General features: G+C 44.0%; 1 protein-coding gene across 5 annotated transcripts in view; it reads right to left on the minus strand.

Annotated features, from left to right (window-relative positions):
• SGSM1 (small G protein signaling modulator 1) overlaps positions 1-22,323 on the minus strand; it is a 144,695-nt gene that overhangs the window by 22,769 nt on the left and 99,603 nt on the right. For all 5 annotated transcript variants that reach the window (XM_078768343.1, XM_078768344.1, XM_078768342.1 and 2 more), the window contains 3 exons: positions 18,465-18,589; positions 14,911-14,993; positions 11,915-12,024 (listed from right to left, as the gene is read on the minus strand). In XM_078768343.1, the coding sequence (XP_078624469.1) occupies positions 11,915-12,024; positions 14,911-14,993; positions 18,465-18,589 (318 nt within the window). The remainder of the gene's footprint in view (positions 1-11,914; positions 12,025-14,910; positions 14,994-18,464; positions 18,590-22,323) is intronic.

Genomic DNA, 22,323 nt, shown 5'->3' on the forward strand with positions numbered 1-22,323 from the left:
CATGTGGGGCATACGGACACACTCGGCAGTATTGTCCTGATGTGAGGAAGAGTTACGCCGCAGCAGCTGGGGTAGCCCCCCCTGTAAATGACTTGAACGACCCTGTAGATGAGCCAGGTGTAGAAAAAAGGTCAACACCGGAATACGAGGGTGCGGGTGACAGTGGTGCTGGTGGAGAAGCCCATACGGTAGTGGAGCAACCATATGTGGAGGAGAGGCTGCAACCTCAAGAACAAAGGGACTTTGAGGAGGTGAAGCTGATGGAGACCGAGTCGAGGAGAAACTTGAAACGCTCTCTTGCGAGCGATGAGAATGGAGGAAAAGGGAACAAAATGGTTCTCGTGCAGGCAGATGGTAATACAGACCAACCTGATGACAATGTGCAAAATGGTAATGCAATAGGTAGAGATGGGAATCTGCCCATTTCACAGGATGAAGAGAATCGAAGCATTACCGAGCGTGTCACCGTGTGTGATGGTGGACACCCTGCACCATGCGACGAGCAGTTAAGGACCCTCATCTCAACGGAAGATGATGAGAAAGAGATTGATAAGTCGGTGGCAGACAACAACGATGGGGTAGTTGGTGCCATGCAGCCGCAACAAAAATACCATGGTGACAATGACACAGATGAGGTGCCAGTACCTGACACACTACTAGGCGAGAGTGGGGTCGAGGCTGATGAGGAAGGATGCAGTCTTGCTGCCCCGAGTGAGTCTCAGAAGGAGCAGGTGAGGCAAGCAGAGGTGACAAAAGTGAAGGTCATTGATTTCTTAAACGAAACGTTTAGACAACGTCATGTTGTAATTAGAGATCATTTCCCTGATGTTCAAGCTTTCATTAAGGCTTCGAAACCTCTTTTACAGAAAAATGACCCCATGCTCTCGGAGCCTCAATTTCAACGTCTTCGTAAAGCAGTAACAAAGGCGAATAAGGAATTGCAGGCGGAGGGTGAGCTACCACCTTAGAATGACAATGCGAGAAATACATATTGCCTCCCTGAACATCAATGGGGGATGTGCCCCCTTATGAAAAATTCAAGCAATCCAGGCAATGGAGAGAGTAAAAGCAGATGTCATTCTATTGCAAGAGACCCATGCCACAAACAATTTGGCAGCTGAATGGTGTAAACTTTTTAAAGGGCAATGGTGGCTGAGTGGGGTTTCCACACCCAAGTTTGGTGTTGCCATCGCCTTAAGTTCCAGGCTTCCCACTCAGAGTGTTATTTATAGGGAGGTCTATAAGGCACATTTGATAGCGGTGGAGTTCTACTGCAATACACAAAAGCTTATTATAGTAAATGTGTATGCACCAAGTGAACCTATAGAAAGAAGATATTCTTTTCCACATTGTGGTACTTTGTAGAGGGACTGGATCCAGCTGCTCTCACCTGTATCGCAGGGGACTTTAACTGTACAATTGATCCTTCAGTTGACAGGAATGGACATGAACCCCACGGCGCTTCTGCAAAGGTGTGAGCGAGCCTCATCAATAACTATTGTTTTGTGGATGTGTGGAGGGTACAGCATCCAACTTCACGGGCCTACACATGGTGCAGATGTCATGATGGCGTCATATCAAGGGCAAGGCTGGACAGGATCTATATCAATAAGCCAATGCTGAATGTGGTGTCCACTACCCAAATACTCCCAACAGGGTTTTCAGATCATAATTTAGTGGCAATGTCCTTTAAATTACTCCTGACAGGAGGTAGCGCGTACTGGTCACTCAATACTCGGCTGTTAAGTGATAAGAAATTTAAAGATGCCTTCCGAACCGTGTGGGGGAAAATCCGGTCCTCTAAGCTTGAGCATGCCAACCTTCGCATATGGTGGGACCTTGCAAAGTGTCAAGTTAAAACGTTTTGTCAACAGTATAGTCTGTTTACTACTAAAATGCAAAGTCTCTCAATTGACTCATTAAAGGCCGAAATTGCAGAATTGGAACAGAATCGTAATGGGGCTGGGAAAGATTTGGGATATGATCAGTTACTATGGACAAAAAGGTCGTTACTGACCGAAATGGTGAGGCAGCGGGCAATGGGTACCTTGGTGCGTATGAGGATGAGTTATTTGACTTTGGATATGCCAAATAAGGACTTCTTTAGCTTGGAGAATTCGGTGAAAAACTCGCAGCAAATTCATAAGCTCTGTACTGCTAACGGGTCAACGGTTACCTCCCAACTGGAGAGTAAAGTGGCCTTGAAAGCATTTTACTCTGACCTGTATTCTGCCCAGAGTATCAACAGTGAGGCGATACAGGAACTGATTGCTGGGCTCCCAGAAGTCGAGGAGGACAAGCAACACACACTGGAATCGTTAATTTCACCTGATGAACTTGAAGCAGCCATGCGAGGCTTGAAAGATGGTAAAGCCTCGGGGATTGACGGGCTGCCTGGAGAGTTTGATAAGACATTTTGGAATCTTGTGGGACCCGATCTGCTTGAAGTCCTTGACGAAAGCCTTCGTGCTGGAGAACTTCCTCTGTCCTGTAGAAGGGCGGTCATATGCCTTTTGCCGAAGCCTGGGAACATTCAACTCATTGAGAACTGGTGACCTGTTTCATTAGTGTGTGCTGACTACAAAATCTTGTCTAAAGTATTAGCGAATCGGCTGAAAGAGGTGATCAGCTCTGTCATACAGCCGGATCAAACCTACTGTGTTCCTGGACGGTCCATGCATGATAATCTGTTTCTGGTAAGAGATATTATTTCCTGTAAAAAGTATGTGCCTGCCAGTTTTGGGTTATTGTTTCTGGATCAAACAAAGGCTTTTGATCGTGTTGATCATGCATACTTGTTTTAGGTTCTTAAGGGGATGGGTTTTGGTGAAACCTTCACAGCATATGTTAAACTGTTATATACAAACACTTTCTGTATGTTGAAAGTAAATAATAACTTATGCTCCCCCTTTCCCTTTTGACGGGGTATCCGCCAAGGATGTCCTCTCTCGGGACTGTTGTACACAATTGCCCTTGAACCACTTTTGGCATCTTTCAGGAAACGATTGCCTCAGGATATGGGGGTAGAGGGGTCAAAATTTGTCGTAACAGCTTATGCTGATGGCGTTTGTGTTTTACTTAAAGGCCGGGGTAGTGTAGCTGCAGTACAGCAGTGCTTAAAAGACTTCTCTGCAGCCTCTTCTGGTGAAGTAAACTGGAGTAAAAGTGTAGCCTTGTGGTGTAGTTCAGGTAACCCCTCAGTCATATCACCACCATCACTCCCACAAAATCTGGTATGGAAAACAGACGGGGTCAAATATCTTGGAGTTTATCTTGGAAACCATGAAATGGAAATGAGGAATTGGGAAGGAGGTGTGGAACAAATCGCATACCGTTTAAAATCGTGGAAAGGACTACTGCGGTCTCTTTCATACAGAGGCCGCGCTCTTTTGTATACTGAATCGAGGCTCGTGATAAGATATAAGTTTGATATAAGTTAATGATATAAGTTATCAATAACCTGATTGCAGCGAGATTGTGGCATAAAATCATTACCCTGTAGCCACCCAAGGAGCTGATCCCTGCCATCCAGACGAAGTTGATAGATTTTTTTTGGAGTGGCTACGACTGGCTGCGGCCCAGTATACTGTACCACCCTCGAAAGGAGGGGGGCCAAGGAGTCATTGATGTCTCTGGGCGGCTTATGGCTTTTCGCCTGCAGTCTGTGCAGAGACTACTGTATGTGGAGGAGCTGCCCTGGCGCCCATTTGCACATTTTCTATTACAACAGGCTGGTGAACTGAACTATGATCGGCACCTTCTCTTGGTGGACCTTGATTGTGTCAGCAGTGCTTCACTTCCTGCTTTTTATCGGAGTTTGCTGGATGCATGGAAAGGCCTTGAGGTTAAACGTTGTCTTGAGGCATATAATTGTCGTAATTTCCTCCAAGAACCTCTGTTCTATAACAGCTTTTTCCCATGTATTCCTCGTAGCCATGCTTTAATTCAAAAATTCATTCAAGGAGGCGTAAGCAAAGTGAGTGATCTAAGGGATGCATCTGGAACCAAGTGGAGGTCTGCTGGGGTGGTGGCGACAGGTGTTTGTGTAGCGTCTGTTCGAGTTGTTCAACAAATCAAACATGTAGTCGTAAAAAAATTCAGGCAGCTAAACATTGGCTGGGAAGGCGCCGGAATTGTCGAAGATTTTCGGCTATCTTTCCCCGAAATCAAGGTGCTGCCCTCTGTCCAGTCCAATGATGATGGGTTTCCCTCTCCCTTTCACTTAGTAACTAAGGCTGGTGTCCTTAAGCTCATGAGGGGGAAAGAAGTCTCATCCCTGTCTGGTGTGACGCGTGTGGCCTTGTGGTCAGAACGGTTAGGGCCGGGGTTTCCCTCTACTCCACTGTGGCATAATATGTTTGTTCCACCCATCTATGGGTTCCTAGCAGATATCCAATGGAGGCTAACACATTGGGCTCTCCCCTCAAACACTTTTATTCACCATCGAAATGCCTCGGTGCCTGTAAATTGTCCCTTCTGCGAGCAGGAGGATCTTTTTCACGCATATGTTCAGTGCAGGAGGTTAGCACCTCTATTTTCTGTGATTGCACACCTTTCTTATAAATTATCTTTCACTTTTACCTTGCATATGTTTATTTTTGGTGTACCCTTTACCTACTCTTGTAAAAATGCTGGTGCCTTGATGAATTTCCTTATTGCCATTGCAAAATATGCAATTTATAAGTCAAGGAAAATTAAGATTGATAAATGTTATGGTCATGACGTCATTCCCATATTTAAAGGGCTGGTGTCAGCAAGAATAAGGCTGGAATTTGATCACCATATGAGTAACGAGAATGTTGAACTTTTTGAATGGAAATGGTGCACAAACGAGGCCTTGTGTGTGGTTCAGGTCTCGAAACTCGTCATGATGTTTTAAGAATTGCATCAAGAGTGTGATGCTTTGTTTTTGTTGTACCTGTTTTTTTCTCTACCCCTGCTTGTAAATACCTTTGCGGTATGGAATGACATGCTTGTGCATTTTGTGGAAATAAACGGTGTTCAAATTATATCTCTATCTCTCTGTCTCTCCCTGTCTGTCTCCCTGTCTGTCTCTCTTTCTTTCTCTTTCTTTCTCTTTCTCTCTTTCTCTCTTTCTCTTTCTCTCTCTCTCTCTCTCTCTCTCTCTCTCTCTCTCTCTCTTTCTCTCTCTCTCTCTCTCTCTCTCTCTCTCTCTCGTCGTTGGTGAGTCGTTGGTGAGTCATGCGTGGGTGTGGCAGCATGGTGGCTGTGCATGTTGAGCTGTGAGTTCTCTGTCGTGTTGGTTGGTTTTCCTATCCCCCATTTCGCTCCCTTGTGTCCTTGTTTATACTTGTAAAGTTTCCCCTGTGTGTCCTTTCATTGTTGAGACAAGAGAGAGGGAGAGAGCGCACACGGTAGGTGGTGTTCGGTTGCCTCTTTTCGAACCTCCGGGTTTGAGGCCTGGCCTCCATTTTGCCGTGTTTTTCCTAGTCCAGGCAGCGGTGTTTCGCTGCTCTAAACGGTTCTTGGACCTAGTCCATTAGTTTTTGGTTTTACCTCCACTTGCCGGTGTTGCTTGTGGTTGGTATCTTTTTTTTTTGATTTCTCACCCTTTATTTATTTAATTTACGTTCGCTATGGCAAACGATTGTTTGAGGAATAGCATGTACGAGTCGCTCACTCGCAAGCATGGGCTGGTGTGCGACCCTCCGAGTGAGGTAAAGATGGAGCAAGTGCTTCTAGCAATTGGAAAATGCGTCGGCTCACATAATATCCGTGCAGCCTCTCGAATGAACAAGAAAGTTGTTGTGTTTGTATCGGAGGTGCACATGGTGAACTCCGTTGTGGAGCAAGGCCTTCTCATAGAACCCGACATGTTTCTAGTGGTTTCCCCATTAGATACACCTGCGGTGAGGGTCAATGTGTCTAATGCCCCTCCCTTTGTTAAAGGTGAGGACTTGTGTGCTCAATTGAGCAAGTTCGGTACGATCGTATCAAAAGTGACAATGGTGCCGATACACTCGGCAAGGGGTGAATTTCGACACGTGATGACTTTAAAAAGGGTCGTTTACATGATATTGCCCGAAAATGTGCAAAAGCTCAATGTAGTTTTGCATGCAAAGATTAATGGCCATACTTATAGAATGTATGCCTCCACGGACGTCATGACGTGCTATGGGTGTGGAGCTTACGGACACGTAAAGAGTTCCTGTCCCGGTTTGGTGAGACCATTAGAAAATCGAGACCAGGTGATTGCAGATTCTCTTCCCTCCCCATCTAATGTGGCGGATGATATGGTAGACTCCTCCCCACGACCTAATGGTGATCGGGAAACAGTTGACTCCTCCCCCTCACCTACTGAGATACGTGGAATGGTAGACCCCTCCCCACAACCAATGGGTGAACAGGAAACAGTAGACCACTCCTCCCTACCTGCTGGTGTGACAAACGTGGTTGATCCCTCTCCTACTGTACAGGACTGTACGGATGACAATATGGAAGGGTTCGTAACAGTGGTTCGTAAAAAAGGACATAAACGTTCATGTCCCGTCGTGAAGGATGCAAGCACAGTGCAAAGTAAGGTACTTGTTGTGTCAAACGTGTTGCCGAGCTTGCAAGATGGAGCTTGTGTAGAGAATACCTGTGTGGGATTGCAAACTGAACCGGCACCTGGTTTAAATCTAAGCAATTCGTTTGCACCACTTGCCGAACTGTTTGAGGGTTCTGAGTGTGATATAGACATCGAGAATCCTCGCGCATCTCAGGAGGACACAAGTGGGGATATTGATAACCCTGATGTCTTACATGACATTAATGTAATGGTCACAGAGGTGGGCGCAGGGATGGCCAGGTGTAATGATAAAACAGATAAGTTGGACAGCCCCTCAGAGGAAACCTGTAAGCCTACACGTTTCGAACAAAATAAAAGGGATGATAAGAAGGAAGCTGCATATGACGATGAGCAGCTAAACATGAATGAAAACGATATCCATGTTTCTGATCCTGGGGAGATTTGTGCCTCAGAAATAAGTTTGCATCAGGAAGAGAATGACAAAGATGATGCGTTTGATTTTGATGAACCCTACTCTACCTCGTCAGGTAGTGGGTTTTGTGCCCAAGAGGATGGGGATGGGGACACTGTAGTTACAGAAGATGAAGTTAAAAAATTCCTCGATGAACCCTTCAGGAAAAGGAATGTCAGAATTCTGGATTATTTCCCAAACCTACATGCTTTTCTAAAAACTACTAGAAACATGATTCGTGAACCCCAGCAAGTTGGGATATCAGAACCTCAATTTCAGCGGTTGAGGAAGTGTGCCACTAAGGCAGGAAAAGAACTCCAAGAGGAGGAAAATTAATAAAGAATAAATGAAGGTAACGTCTCTCAACATAAACGGAGGCCGCAGCTGTATGCGGCGTCTGGAGGTGTTACAACTATTTGAGAAAGAAAAGATTGATATTTTCATGTTACAAGAGACACACATTAACGAATCTTGTGAAGAGGAGTGGCGCAGAATGTTTAAAGGGTGCCATGTTTTCTCCAGTGCGGTTGAAGAAGCTAAAGCGGGGGTGGCAATAATCTTGCATCCTCGCCTTCAACCATCCGAGATTCACTATAGAGAGATTTGTAAGGGTTTCTTGATGGTGGTGGATTTTATTAGCAGCAATCAAAAGGTTAGCATTATTAATGTGTATTGCCCCAGTGACAGCGCTGAAAGGGCTCTATTTCTTCCAAAATTAGCGGATTGTTTAAGCACTGTTGATTTGACTTGTTTAATTTGTATGGGGGGAGACTATAATTGCACACTCAACCCTCGACTGGACAGGAACACTCCTGAGCCACATCCACCCAGTGCAAAGTCCTTGGCACAACTTGTGAAAAAATACAAACTTAGAGATGTATGGCGATTACAAAATCCAAACACCCGTCAATATACATGGGTGTGCTGTGCAAAAAACCAGTTAACCATGGGTCGACTGGACAGATTGTACGTGAACCAAGGAATGGTGAATCTGGTTAAGAGAACATGTATAACTCCATCTGGCTTTTCTGATCACCATCTGATTGCAATGGATTGTATGTTACCTGGTCATTGCTGTAAGAGTGCACACTGGAATTTCAATGTGAAATTGTTACAAGATGAACATTTTAAAAATGCCTTCAGACTGGTATGGGAAGGATTAGAAAAGAAAAAGTGTTCCTATGTCAATATGCGACAGTGGTGGGACTGTACCAAGTCACAAATTCGGATTTTCTGCCAACAATATTGCTCGTATGCCACTAGTAATACGTCTGGGTTGATAAGTGCTCTAAAAGCAGATGTACTTAAATATGAACAAGAAGCTGGAACATCTTGGGGAAGTGACCAATATCAGCAGCTGATAGAAAAAAAGACCCTGCTGGCCGAACTGGTCAAAGAGCGTGCGGCGGGAGCAATGATTCACCTGCGGATGAGCATAATACACCTCGAGACTCCAAACAAAGATTTCTTCAAAATGCAGAAGGCTGCCAACACTTCTCGGCAGATTCAGAGTCTACGCTCTCCCGACGGTGTTCTGACTCGCCAAAGTGACATTAAACATACACTGCAAGAGTTTTACTCAAACTTGTTTACTCCAAGAACGGTGGATAAAACGATGGCAAATGAGATAATTGAATTTCTCCCATCTCTTTCTGAAGAGCAGCAACTCCAACTGGAATGTGACATTTCTCTGGAGGAGCTCACAACAGCAGTGAAACAACTCGAAGACGGCAAGGCCCCCGGAATTGACGGACTTCCTGCTGAATTTTACAAAGTTTTTTGGAATGTTCTGGGTCCTGCTTTAATTGAGATTTTTCACGAGAGCCTAAATCAGGGGGAATTGCCCTTGAGCTGCAGAAGAGCTGTCTTATGTCTTCTTCCCAAGAAAGGGGATTTGCAGCAGATTACAAACTGGCGGCCTGTGTCATTGTTAAATACTGATTACAAGATTGTGTCAAAAATGCTTGCAATGCGTCTTAAAAAGGTCATCTCGTTCTTAGTTGGGAATGACCAAACGTATTGCATACCTCAACGATCCATGTATGACAGTATTTTCTTGGTTCGAGACTTGATTACTATCGGTCAAACTGCGTCGCATGCTTTTGGGTTATTACTCCTTGACCAGGAGAAAGCTTTTGACAGTGTGGATCACTCTTTTCTGTTTGCAGTTCTTACGAAAGCAGGATTTGGAGAAAAATTCATTTCTTGCATAAAACTTTTATACAACAATGTATCATGCCTGCTAAAAGTAAATAATAGTCTGTGTCGTCCTTTCCCCTTTCAGCGTGGCATCCGTCAGGGCTGTCCACTGTCAGGCATGTTGTACACACTGTCCATCGAACCCTTACTGGCTCTCCTTCATACCACTTTATCTGGTTTGTCCTTGTCAAACAATTCCAAAATTGTTACATCAGCATATGCAGACGACCTGTGTGTTGTGGTTAAAAACCAGGAAGATGTTTTTGAGCTATCCCGGTGTTTTGCCAAATTTGAACTTGCTTCATCAGCAAGAGTAAATTGGAACAAAAGTGTAGCTCTTTCTCTGTACCCAGATACCCTATCGGGGTCACAGGCTTCACATATGGTTCCCCCAACTCTTCCAGGAGGAATGTTATGGAAAACGGATGGGTTTAAATACTTAGGTATCCATTTGGGAACTGCAAGCTATATGAAGAAAAACTGGGATGGTTTCTTAGATAACATTAAGCAGAAACTATCAAAGTGGAAAGGGATGCTCCATATCTTGTCACTTAAGGCACGGGTAACGATAATAAACAACCTGGTGCTTCCAATCGTATGGCATAAGATCATAGCACTCCAGCCTCCTCAAGCTCTGATCACCAACATTCAGAGGGGTCTAGTTGACTTCTTCTGGGGAGGCCACCACTGGCTTAAGCCAGATGTGTTGTGTAGACCACGTAATTCAGGTGGTCAAAACCTGGTGCACATCCCTAGTCGAATAATGGCTTTTCGGCTAATGACAATAAAACGTCTGCTGTACAGCGAGGTTGTGCCCTGGCGTCCTCTCACGAATACGTTGCTCAGGCAAGTAGGTGGAATGGACTATGACCGGGAACTTTTCCTTATGGACTTGAAACAGGTCGACAGAGCTCGGCTCCCTGCATTTCATCGGTCTCTCCTGAACGCCTGGCAAGCTCTAGGAGTGCAGCGGTTGGAGATCTCTTATGATCCCAGGAGGTTTGTGCATGAGCCATTGTTCCAAAACTCACTATTCGCTGAAGTATCTACCAGCCGAGCTTTTATGGAACATTTTACGAACAATGGGATTAATAAAGTGCGAGATCTTATGGAGCTATCCTTAAAGCGATGGTTGTCTGCCAGCACTGTTTCTGGAAAAATTGGCTTGCGTTCAATTAGAATAGTGAGCAGGGTCATAAAGATTTTATCCCAGACTTTTTTAGATTTAAACATTTGGTGGAATGGGGTAAATGAAGAAGTAGACTTTCGTTTAACCTTCCCTGAACTCTCAGTCACTGCCCAGGAACAACATGGTGTGTTTTCCTCTCACAGCGAAGAATCCAGTGTGTTCCACATCATGGGAAAAAGGGCAATGTATAGAATTTGTCTAGAGGTGTGCTTACCGGGCTGTGCAGCACCCTTAAGGAACAAGTGGAAAGAGTCTTTACCTGCAGGAGCATTTCTCACTCCAAATTGGGATGAAATGTACAGGAGTCCTACTGTTGGACGTACAGGAGACCTAAATTGGAGACTGGTCCATCATGCCCTGGCCACACAGGTGTTAGTTCAGAAGTTTAACCCTGCTGTGTCTAATTTATGTCCTTTTTGTGGTAATGTTGAACATTTGTATCATGTGTTTATTGAGTGCAAGAGATTGTCATCTCTGTTTCTGTATCTGAGCCGAATCTTTTGTAAATTCAAAATTGTTTTTTCTGTCACAATCTTTGTTTATGGACTTGCATGTAATACTAGGAAAAACTCTGTGATTTTTCTTTTGAATTTTTTGCTTGGAATTGCTAAGCTTGCAATTTATAAAACCAGAAAAGCCAGATTAGGTAGTGGAAAAAATGAAAATGCACTTTTTTGTTTCATCGGGACGGTGTCAGCACGTATAAAGCTCGAACATGCTTATCATGTAAACATGGGGAACCTTCTTGTGTTTGAAGAGTTATGGGGCATGGGGGTGTTTTGTGCAAATGCATTGGAAATGAGGTTGTGATTTGTATGTGAAGTGGAGTTGGAATACTTTGGTTTTATACTTTTATAATAAAAGGACAAAAGTCTCAGTCTCTATCTCTATCTCTATCTCTATCTCTATCTCTATCTCTCTCTCTCTCTCTCTCTCTCTCTCTCTCTCTCTCTCTCTCTCTCTCTCTCTCTCTCTCTCTCTCTCTCTCTCTCTCTCTCTCTCTCTCTCTCTCCTTGAACAAGTTCAATCATTCAAACTCCTGAGGCTCACTATCAGCTGTGATCGTTCATGGGCAAACCACATTTCAAAGTTGTCCTCCAAAGCCTCCATCATACAATGTCCTCCCTTGGCACTCATGAACTCCTATCCACCTACAAGGCTTTCATCCATCCACAGCTGGTTGTAGTACTACTCTTCCCTCTGGACTGACACCCCTGATTCACACCTTGACAACATGGAAACCAAGGCTTACAGGTTCATTGGAATCTCCCACGAAGGATCTGAGTCCTTGGGCCTGTCACTTTCCCATCGCAGACAGGATGGTGGTCTCTCTGTCTTCTCCGCCTCCTTTCTGGTCTTTCTGTGCTTGTCCCCCTTCCTCTTCCCCAGGTTTCTGCATGGTCCACCATCAACCCTCTTCTGGTGAAACTACCTAAATCCAGGATCATGGCTCACCTCCACTGAAATTACCACAAAGAACAAGAATTGATTCTATTTACTATTGCTGACACTTGTGAGCAATTGGTCAGTCAGTGCCACATACCTGAATAAGTAAGCGCATGTTGGCGAAGTGTGTGTCCATAGCACCACCGTGCGGGAAGTTCTGATTCATTCGCTTCATGAGCTCTGTGAAGCAGCTGTATGCTATAGCTTCTGCTCAGCAACAGGGCAAGGGGGGAGGCGGAGGGGGGGGGGGCGGGGCGGGGAGGAAAAGCAGCATCACTTATGAGGAGCAATAATAATAAGCATTCCTTTCAAGCCGTGAGGTGCATAGGAGCTGCGGAGACAGTTTAATTTGGCTAGGGAGTAAAATCCTGGATGGGTCACCACTCCATCGCAGGATACTCGAATGGCTTAAAACACCAGTAAGCTGGTACTCATTTTGCCAATCTTGGAATGATGACAGGCTGAGTCAACCCACCTGGTGTTATTTTAACAGCACGACGGGGGTTCAAACTCAAGACCCTAAGATCTTAAACCAGCCACCTTAACCGTTAGCCAACACCAGGCCTAAATAAAATAAATAAATAAAAGATATATAAAGGCTAAAAAAGTGACACGTGACAAAGTGACACGTGACAAAGCCGAATGCCTCAGCTCTGTGTTTGCCTCAAAATCTTGTGTCCCAAACCCATCTCTTTCTGTACCCACCATACCCAGTCGTACCCAGCTGCTCCTGGACTCTGGCCTTCTCTTCTGACAAGGTGGAGAAGTTTTTGTCAAACCTCGACTCTGATTCTGCAACTGGACCAGGCGGCATCAGCCCACGGGTCCTAAAATCCTGCTCTGCCGCTCTATCTCACCCTCTCTCTGTTCTCTTCACCCTCTCTTTTGCTCAATGTCATCTGTCATCATCTTGGAAATCAGCAAACATTACCGCTTTACACAAAAAGGTGCAAAAACAGATCCTTGCAACTACAGACCAATCAGCCTGCTCCCAATTATCAGCAAAGTCATGGAATCCATCATTGCTTCGGACATCAAATCCTTCCTCTTCTCCAATGGCTTCATCTCTGATCATCAATTTGGATTCAGACCAGGTCATTCTACTCTGGACATGCTGCTTCTGCTGTCTCAACAATGGATGGAGGTCCTCAATGCCAAACAGGAAATTAGAGCTGTCTCCCTTGACATATCACGTGCCTTCGATATGGTCTGGCACCCCGCTCTGCTCACCAGACTCTCCTCCTATGGTATCCATGGAAATCTCCATGCATGGCTTGCGGACTTCCTCTCTGATCGTAGTCAACGTGTGGCCCTGAATGGATTTCTCTCATCTCCCCTTCCTGTTCAGGCTGGAGTTCCCCAAGGCAGTGTTCTGGGCCCTGTGCTTTTTCTGGTCTTCATCAATGATCTCTCTGACTCTCTGGAAAATCCTCTCTATCTCTTTGCTGATGACTCCACTCTCTGCCGCTCCATTCCTCATCCCTCAGATCGGAAATCTGCAGCCTCCTTACTCTCTGCAGACCTGGACAAAATCACAGACTGGTCAAACAAGTGGAACATCTCTTTCAATCCTGACAAATCTCAGTCTTACTATGTCTCTCTGAAAAGACTGACTGGACAACCCTCCCATCTTCTTTCTCAACGATCCTCTCCAAGAAGTTCTGTCACTCAAGCTTTGGGTCTCACTATCGTCCATGATCTTTCCTGGGAAAACCACATTTCCAAGCTGGCCTCCAAAGCCAGTCGCCGACTGGGCATCCTCTGTCGTGCGAAGCATCCTCATAGCTTGGAAATGTGGTTTTCCCAGGAAAGATCATGGACGATAGTGAGACCCAAAGCTTGAGTGGCACACCTGAGCTCCTCACCACATACAAGGCTTTAATCCGCAGCTCAATGGAATACTGTTCTCCCCTCTGGGCCGGTGCTCCTGCCTCACACCTAGCTCGGCTTCATGCTGTTGAAACCAAAGCTTTCAGAATCATTGGAATCTCCCGCGATGAAGCTAACTCCAAGGGCCTTTCACTCACTCACCGCAGGCAGGTTGGTGGTCTTTCTGTCTCTACCGACTCCTCTCCAGCCTTGCTCCCCCAGCTCTCTCTGTGCTCTGCCCCCCAAATATTCCTGCAGGTCGCACAAGATCTGCCAGCAACCCTCTTCTGGTTAAACTGCCAAAATCAAGACTCTCTCTCTCTGCTCACCTTCACTCTTTCATTCCTCTTTTCTCCCGCTTCTGGAACAAACTCCCTCACTCTCTTCAATCCCACTCCTCCATCCAGGTCTTTAAAACAGCTGTTCACCACCATCTCTTATCTTCCCCCATCGAAAACCTTGATCTTTTCTACCCCTGCTAATTCACCTCAGATCCACTTTTTTGAAATACCAACTTCCTTCCTGGAAGTCCTTGCAGTATCCATGTGTTTTATACTTCTCCCACCTCCCCCCAAGCCCTCTCACTCCCACAGATCTCCCGATGTCCCTGCTCTCAAATGTTGTGTTTGTGTGCTTCCCCCTCTCTCCACATCTTGTCTACCACTCCCCTTATTATATGTTTTATGTGTCTGTTTGATTTTTATGTGATTAATGTTCACTCTTTCACGAGCCTCGATCTTGTATCCCCCAAAAAAAAAAAAGTAATAAAAGGATATAAAAACCTGTCCACCAAGTTTCATCTGGATCCGTCCACAACTTTTTAAGATATCATGCTCACAGACAGATAGGCAAAAAGACAGGGGTGAAAACAGGTAACAAGGAACCGAAAACCTAATGTAACAGATCAACGGTGGTACATCCGAGCAAAAGGACGAAGACAAGCCTTAAGGGAAAAGCCGGTTGAGATCTAAGGCCAGAGTTACTCCTGCCTCAATATTTCTACAAGTATGGTAAATGGAAGTTGCGAAAACCAAGATAATCAGAGCAAATTGACCACCATCCTCACCCCTCCCCCCCTAAAAAAGCAGGTCATAACTTTAAATAAATAAAATAACGGTTTTTTAAAAGGTGAATATGGTGGAGTAGAGAATAATTTGAAAGCAGTGTCGATGTTCTATTTAAGGTGGTGTTGGGGTTGGACACTTAGAGTTTGAGCCTTTGTACCATCATCGAGGATAACCAGCAGTGGTGCCAGGATATCACACATGCCCTGGACATAGCCAACATCCAGATGCTCCCACACATAACTGCACACAACACACACGTGCCACACATGCCCATCAATAATTTTAAGTACAACTGCACAAGCAGGTTTACAATACATCATTGTCAATAGAATGCAAAAATAACCCGATAAGTGACCTCCAACATCTGATAGGCTCCCTCGGCATGCTCATGACAGGGAGAACCACACTTGCACAATCATACATGTGCAGATGCAATTTGAAAAACACATGAAAAAAATAATTAAGGGAGAGTCAGATAAGGAAAGGTCACTTGGTCCATGTATCTGCAACATTATCTTCAACACGAACAGGTCTTATACCCTCAATATATATATTAAGGTTGTCACCCATAGTGCAAAGAAGCATGGCTCTCCATTGTGAGTTGGCGTACCTGCAGGCTGTAACCCACCTGGTATTCATAGAGGGAGCTCTCTTGAGTCGGAAGTATTAAACACTTTCGCGTTTCCTTATTAGAAAGCTAGGAAACAAGGAATGCTCTTTGACAACTCCAGAAATGTCAATGGCATCTGCCATACAATGTCTCTCTTAGGTGGCCTTACCTAAGGACCTTCAGCTCACACGCGTTCATCCATTTCCCTGCTCCTTCTCAGGTGGCCTTACTTTCAGGTCCTTCAGCTCACATGCATTCATCCATTTACCTGCTCCTTCTCAGGTGGCCTTACTTTCAGGTCCTTCAGCTCACACGCGTTCATCCATTTACCTGCTCCTTCTCAGGTGGCCTTACTTTCAGGTCCTTCAGCTCACATGCATTCATCCATTTACCTGCTCCTTCTCAGGTGGCCTTACTTTCAGGTCCTTCAGCTCACATGCATTCATCCATTTACCTGCTCCTTCTCAAGTCCCATAATACCTTTTTGTATACAAAGTCAATGCTGGTGGAAGAGCATTGAATGGATCGGGATGCAACAGAACAAAAGGAACAGAAGAAAGAGGGGGAAACACCAACAGCAGAGTTTACGGACAAAATAGAGGGAGACTTGGAAAAAAAGGGATGTGGGGAGGAATGAGGGGTACGGCAGGACACAGGGGGTGATCAAGATGGATACAGAAGCAAACAAAAGGCAAGAATAAAAGGCTTTTTAAAATTTATATTGTGGTATTTTTTACCAAAGGGCTTCTGCTCGCATGAATAAAAATTGCAGAACTGAGCTGAAGACAGGGACAAGTTCCCAGTCTTGTGTCAAATTCCTCACTACTTTAATCTACACTACATACACTTGGTTACGGGCAGAAAAGGATACCATGGAAGGTTACACTGGTGCCTGTACTTAGGGGAGAGTGGGGTAAGTTGAGACTAAGGGTAAGTTGAGCCACCCCATGTTTCTTAGAAAGTGAAATATTTGAAGGTGTGAGAGCGCCATCTATACTTTCATAGCAACAGTCTTTCTTCCTGAGTACACATGCAGAGGAATATGAAGCAGGGGTAAGTAAGATCTAATGAAATTTGTATTTTTTTCGGAATTTCCCAAACTTTGAGTTATGGTGTTTTGAGGGTGATAACAATAGAATGAATGGAAGCTTAATGAATTGTTTATGTAGTAATGTGAACATGAATGGTGTAGATTATTTACCTGAGAGTATGAATTGTAAATTGAATCAATACGTGAAATGAGCATGTTTATATTCAAAGTGGCGCCCGTGGGGTAAGATGATCAATTGGGTCGGGTCAAGTTGAGCCATGGCTCATCTTACCCCATGAACATGTGTGCAAGATAAAGTTACTGCTTTATACGCAAGTTGGAGTTGAAAACTGTAGTTCTTGGAACACTGATACCTGTGTATAGATCTAAATCCTATTCCTAAGAATGATTTATGTAAATATTTTTGCATTAATCACAGGTAAATGGAAAAATGCCTTGGGACTATAAAAGGAAGACAGCACGTGGTTGTTCTTCATAATTATTTGAAATACAAACCAGTTCATCAGCATATCTGACTGATAAATCTTGACGATTACATATGTATGAACATTCAGCCAAAGTTTACTGATAATTCATGTGTCTTACTAATAATCAGAACACAATACATGTATAATTATTTCAGTTCAAACTGTTAAATTTCATTAGATCAATTACATCATGTTACTTTGTAATAGACACGAGGTGCTTCTTACATGTGCGTAAATTTCACACAAGGGAAAGGAGCATTTATCAAGTTTCAATTATTGAACTGAAAAATCTGATCTGAAAAACGTGAACATTTACAGGAAACTACTTTGTCTTGTTTTGCATTGTTAAAGCTATAAGCAACAGCTTTTGCGTGATTGTTAAAAAAATGTGTATTCATTAATACTTCATGCATTCCCAGTTTCAATGGGTTTTCTCAGTGTTTTATCAATAATAAGCTTTTCCAGTGGATCTGGACTTAAACTTTTTGTCTCAAACTTGTTTTATTGCTGTTCTGTTCTGTCCTGTATTGAGCCGGTGAATTTGATGGGACACAAAATGTTTCATGCTGTTTTTGACTTGTGGCTCAACTTACCCACTGGCTCAAGTTACCCCCGAACCCATGATCAACTTACCCCATCATTGGGGCAAAATGAGCCATTAGACAACTTTTTTTTGAAGGCCTCTGCTAATTAATTACATGAAAATGAAATGGTAACATGTGTATGAGGGGAGAAGCAAGTATTTACACCATCATAATCACTATGGCTCTGATGCACAGCACTTTATATTTGATGTCCAGAAGGGCATTACTGAAAAATGGCTCATCTTACCCCACTCTCCCCTACACATTGGATTGTATGATATCCAATTTGTGATGTCATCATGCTAAAAATACGCAATTTGGTGTCTGTCTGTCCGACCACGATACAATCGGTCGTTACAACTCCAACCAATCTTGGCAGGAGGACTAAGGGTCACAAGATGGCGGTTGAAGCAACTTCGTTTGCTGCCCTCACCAAGGGAGTTTTCCATCTTGGGCGAAATCCGTGTTGAGGTGTATATCCATGTCAAGTTAGCTATTCATGGCGTTTTTCCAAGGCCGCTTCTAATAACAAAAGTAATAACAACATTTATGATAATTGATAATAGCATAATATTAATATTGTTATAAAAGTAAAATTAAGACTAATAATATCCCTCCTCCCCAAGGGGTTTTTCCAATTTTCCTCCTTCGACAAACGTTTATAAATAGCTCATCGAAACTTTTCATGGATACAACTATATACCCCAGAGAGGATAATAACATGACCCTTCCTGCCGCTCCCGTATGGAGTGGGTGTACTCGTAGTACCAAATGCATTTTCTTTGGTATCAAGTACCAAATAACCAATCCAATAAAAGTACTCATAGTACTAAATAACCAAAATAATTTGGTATCAAGCTAGGCGAGCAGAATCGTACGCCGGCATCCTCATTTGTACGGCAGATGGCAGGCTTAACTTACATATACAATGAAAAGCATTTGGACCAAAAGGTTGCTTCACGCTGCAGGGAATTTTACTTCACAAAGTGAGGATCAAACCTGCACATGATGTTGCGTAGCTTATCCAGATTTTCAGGATTGAAGTACCAGAAGTTACGGTCACAGCGAAGCACGTCCTTCTCAATGCGCTGGAGATTGAGTGCGTAGGCATCAAGCAGTTCTGTCTGTAGAGAAGCAAAAAAAGGGGTTGGAGAGGCATCAAACCTTTCAGCATTTTTACCCTTGCCAGAGGAGATGGTATTGCATTTGAGTCTGTTTGTCTGTCTGTCTGTTTGTCAGAATTTTTTTTTTTTTTTGGACAATTATGTTGATCACTCCGGTTTGTGCGTGTGTTTGTCTCTCCGCTCACTTATACTTGCCTACAGGTCACAATTTTAATCCGATCTTCTCGAAACTTCACCTAATGGTATAGTTTGTGGTCCGACAAAATCAAATATATTTTTGAGGTCAAAAGGTCAACAAAGGTCAACCACTTTTTTTCAAATTGCTAAAATCCTCAATTTTCATCCGATTAACTTGAAATTTCAATAGGATTTACATATCAGCTAACTGAATTCAACCACCAACTATTTTTTGAGATCAACATCGGTCACAAGATCAACATAGGCCTAAGGTCAACCACTTTTCTCAAATTTCTAAAATCCTCAATTTTCATCCAATTGACTTGAAAACTGAATAGGATTTCCATATCAGCTAACTGAATTCAACCAGCAACTATTTTTGAGTTCAACATAGGCCAAAAGGTCAACATAGGCCAAATTTCTAAAATTGTCAATTTTCATCCGATTAACTTAAACTTTGAAGACGATTTGCACATCAGGTCACTGAATTCAACCATCAATTATTTTTGAGGTCAAAAAGATGCTCTACCTTAGAGCGCTGACCTACTATTTGCACCAACACCTTGGAGGAGGTGGGGGAGGGGTGGCGAGGTGGGGAAGGGGTTCCCCCAAAGCGAAGGACTCACCATTTGCAGACATACCATGGACAAGGGTCGGGGCAACACCTTTAATCTTTCCATGTTGAATAAGAATGAGAGAATGTACAAATTCCTTTTGACGACACAATATAGGGTCCGTGGAATGGATGAAGGCTGCTTCCAACATATGTAGATGTAACGTGCTCTGACCTCGGCTCAATATCTTGAACATATCTGCGTTGTACTGGTCTGCACAGACGGGGTTGGCAACCAAGTGCCGTGCAATGGCAGAAGAACAAGAAATGGCCGACGGTCCTTGAACGCTCCGACATGCTCGCACTGATTTTGTTTTCACTCCCAAGTTCTTTCCTCAAATCGCCAGGAGGACATGCTGTTTGATACGATCAGCCAACCTTTGGGTTGCCAACTGACAGGGACTGCAATCTGCCCTCTCACAAAAGGATTGGGCCACCATCTCCACAGCATCTGAAATTTATTCCATCTAAGTATATTTTCACAAAAAACATTCTCTCAGGCAATGGTTTATCCCATCTTGTCTGCAGCTATCCTATCAATTCTCTCAGCCGTCAGAAAGTGAATCCTGTGATGTGGCGGTTGTAGTCTAGCAGTCTGCTTCCTCAAGATGGAAGACTAACCTGACAAGCAGCTTAAGGTCACTTTGTAAGTTCAGTGACAAGTGAACTTCAATAACGTCTTGCTCTTCCATGAAACACACTCTTGTAGAGAGAGTGGGAGAGAGAGACAGAGAGAGAGGTGAGTTTCCCTTAGGCAAGCCAGAAAACATCTTGCTAACCTGATTTTCTTGCTCACCTGATGGTCAAATTTTCCAAATCAGGATCTGGTGGTGCCTTCTCAAGTCCATCTCTGGTGTATGCTCCGCCACTATCACCTCGCTCACCTCAAATGGCCTCACCTCAGACTCCGCACGACATAACACGGAATGTCTCAAGTTAATGTTTCATCAAAATATTGTGCACCCTACCCATTCAGCTCTGTGCACAACTTGCCCACCTTGCAAACACTGCCTTGATTTAGATGGCATCAGTGCCCACGATTTCAAATCCTGCAGTGCTGAACTTACATCTCCCTTTTCTGCTCTCTTTGGTCTGTTTTTCTCCTCCTATCTGCCTGGAAATTCACCAATATCATTCAAAATAAGCGTACAAAAACATATCGTCTAAAATACAGACCAATTAACTTATTTCCAATTCCAAGCAAAGTTCTAGAATCCATCATCACTGCTGACGCCAAGTCTTTAATCTATCAATGAGTCTATGGACAATGGTTGGAGGCCTGAATCTCAAACAAGAGGTAAGTACCAGCTCATGAGACAGGGGATCTTGCTCCGATTGTCCGACTCACTGCATACAAGGTCACTTTCATACCTGCTTTCTCACTTCTTCCACTTAGTCAATAATGCGTTAAAATCAATGTATCCCTCTCCTCTCCCAGTGGAATCTGAGTACCCTAAGGCAATATTGGGCTCAATCCTATTCCTCATCTGCATCAATGACCTCTCCAATACTCTGAAAAAAACCTCTCTTCCTTTTTGCACAGGATTCCAGCTTGTGTCATACAGTATCCACCTCACTGACAGGTAGATAGATTGCATTACTCTCTGCTGATCTAGAATTGATTAGATGTTGCTCTGCCAAATGTAATATCTTTCAATTCTAGCTAATCTCACAGTCTCACCCTCTCGCTCTAGAAGAATCATCAAACTAACGCACCTATTGGCTTTCACAATCAGATACTGGAAGAGGGTCAGTCTCTTGAATTTCTAGACTTCACCATCAGTGAAGACCTCTCCTTGGCTGAATATATGGCAAAGGTTCACCATGGGAAAAATGGCCACTGTAACATACTGTGATGTCATATCCTTTCCCAGGCTCCGCCACCTGTTGGGCGCCCTGAGGGCTTTTTCCTGTGTCGTCACTTCCGGGAATAAACCACTGTTTGGACGCTTGCCTTGTGTCTCTGAATCCCTCGATTTGCGATGCCATCAATCTCATAAAGACTTTACAATGGCGACGAGGAGCCGGACTGTGTGTTCGAGCTCACGTGTGGTGTTTATTTTCACGATGGCAGTTGCTGGGATCGGGATTTTGAGTGAAGTCAATCCGAGTTCAGATGACTGGGTTGATTTTTGCGAGAGACTGGACGAGTATTTCGTTGCCAATGGAATTGATGGCGCTGATGATGCACTTCGACGTCTCGTGCTATATTGCTGACTGTGTGCGGATCCCAGACCTACAGGTTGATGAAGGATCTCCTATCACCCGAAAAACCCTGCGACAAGTCATACGCTGCACTGGTTGAGTTGGTGCCGAGACACCACAAACCCAAGCCGGGGAAAATTGTGTCAAGGTACAAGTTTTATACACACCAAAGAGGTGAGGGGCCAATCGGCGAGTGAGTTTGTAGCTGATCTCAGACGTCTGGCTGAACATTGTGAGTTTGGCGCAACACTGGACGAGATGCTGAGAAACATTTTTGTGATTGGAATTAACAGCGATTCCATCTGGCGTAAACAGCTCTCGGAGACGGATCCAGACCTCAAGAAGGTTACCGCCATCGCCACTGCGTGTATGCAAGCTGATGAGAGTCTGCGGGTCATCACAAGGTCAACTTTGAAGATCCTTTAAGAACCTTTAGTCATTTTAGATGCTGGTAGACATTTACATCCTTTAGACCCCTTAGACCTCTCTCTACCTTGAGACCCTATCGACCCAAAAACCCATTAAGACACCCTTTTCACTTTGCAGGCAGCACTTTCTTGTCTATTCAACTTCACCATCACTGTGAATTGGATTTGCTTAAATATGATGAACTAAATGCAAATTGTATTTCAATTCCAGAATTCCAATATTTAATTATTGCATTGTATTAGAATGGCTCAGGTTCAAATTCTGCTTTTGGCCTGACTTGATCTTGATTTTGGCTAGGAGCTTGTCGATG

This window comes from Myxine glutinosa, chromosome 14 (assembly GCF_964187855.1).
Source record: "Myxine glutinosa chromosome 14, kmMyxGlut1.1, whole genome shotgun sequence".
NCBI classification, from domain to species: Eukaryota; Metazoa; Chordata; class Myxini; order Myxiniformes; family Myxinidae; genus Myxine; species Myxine glutinosa.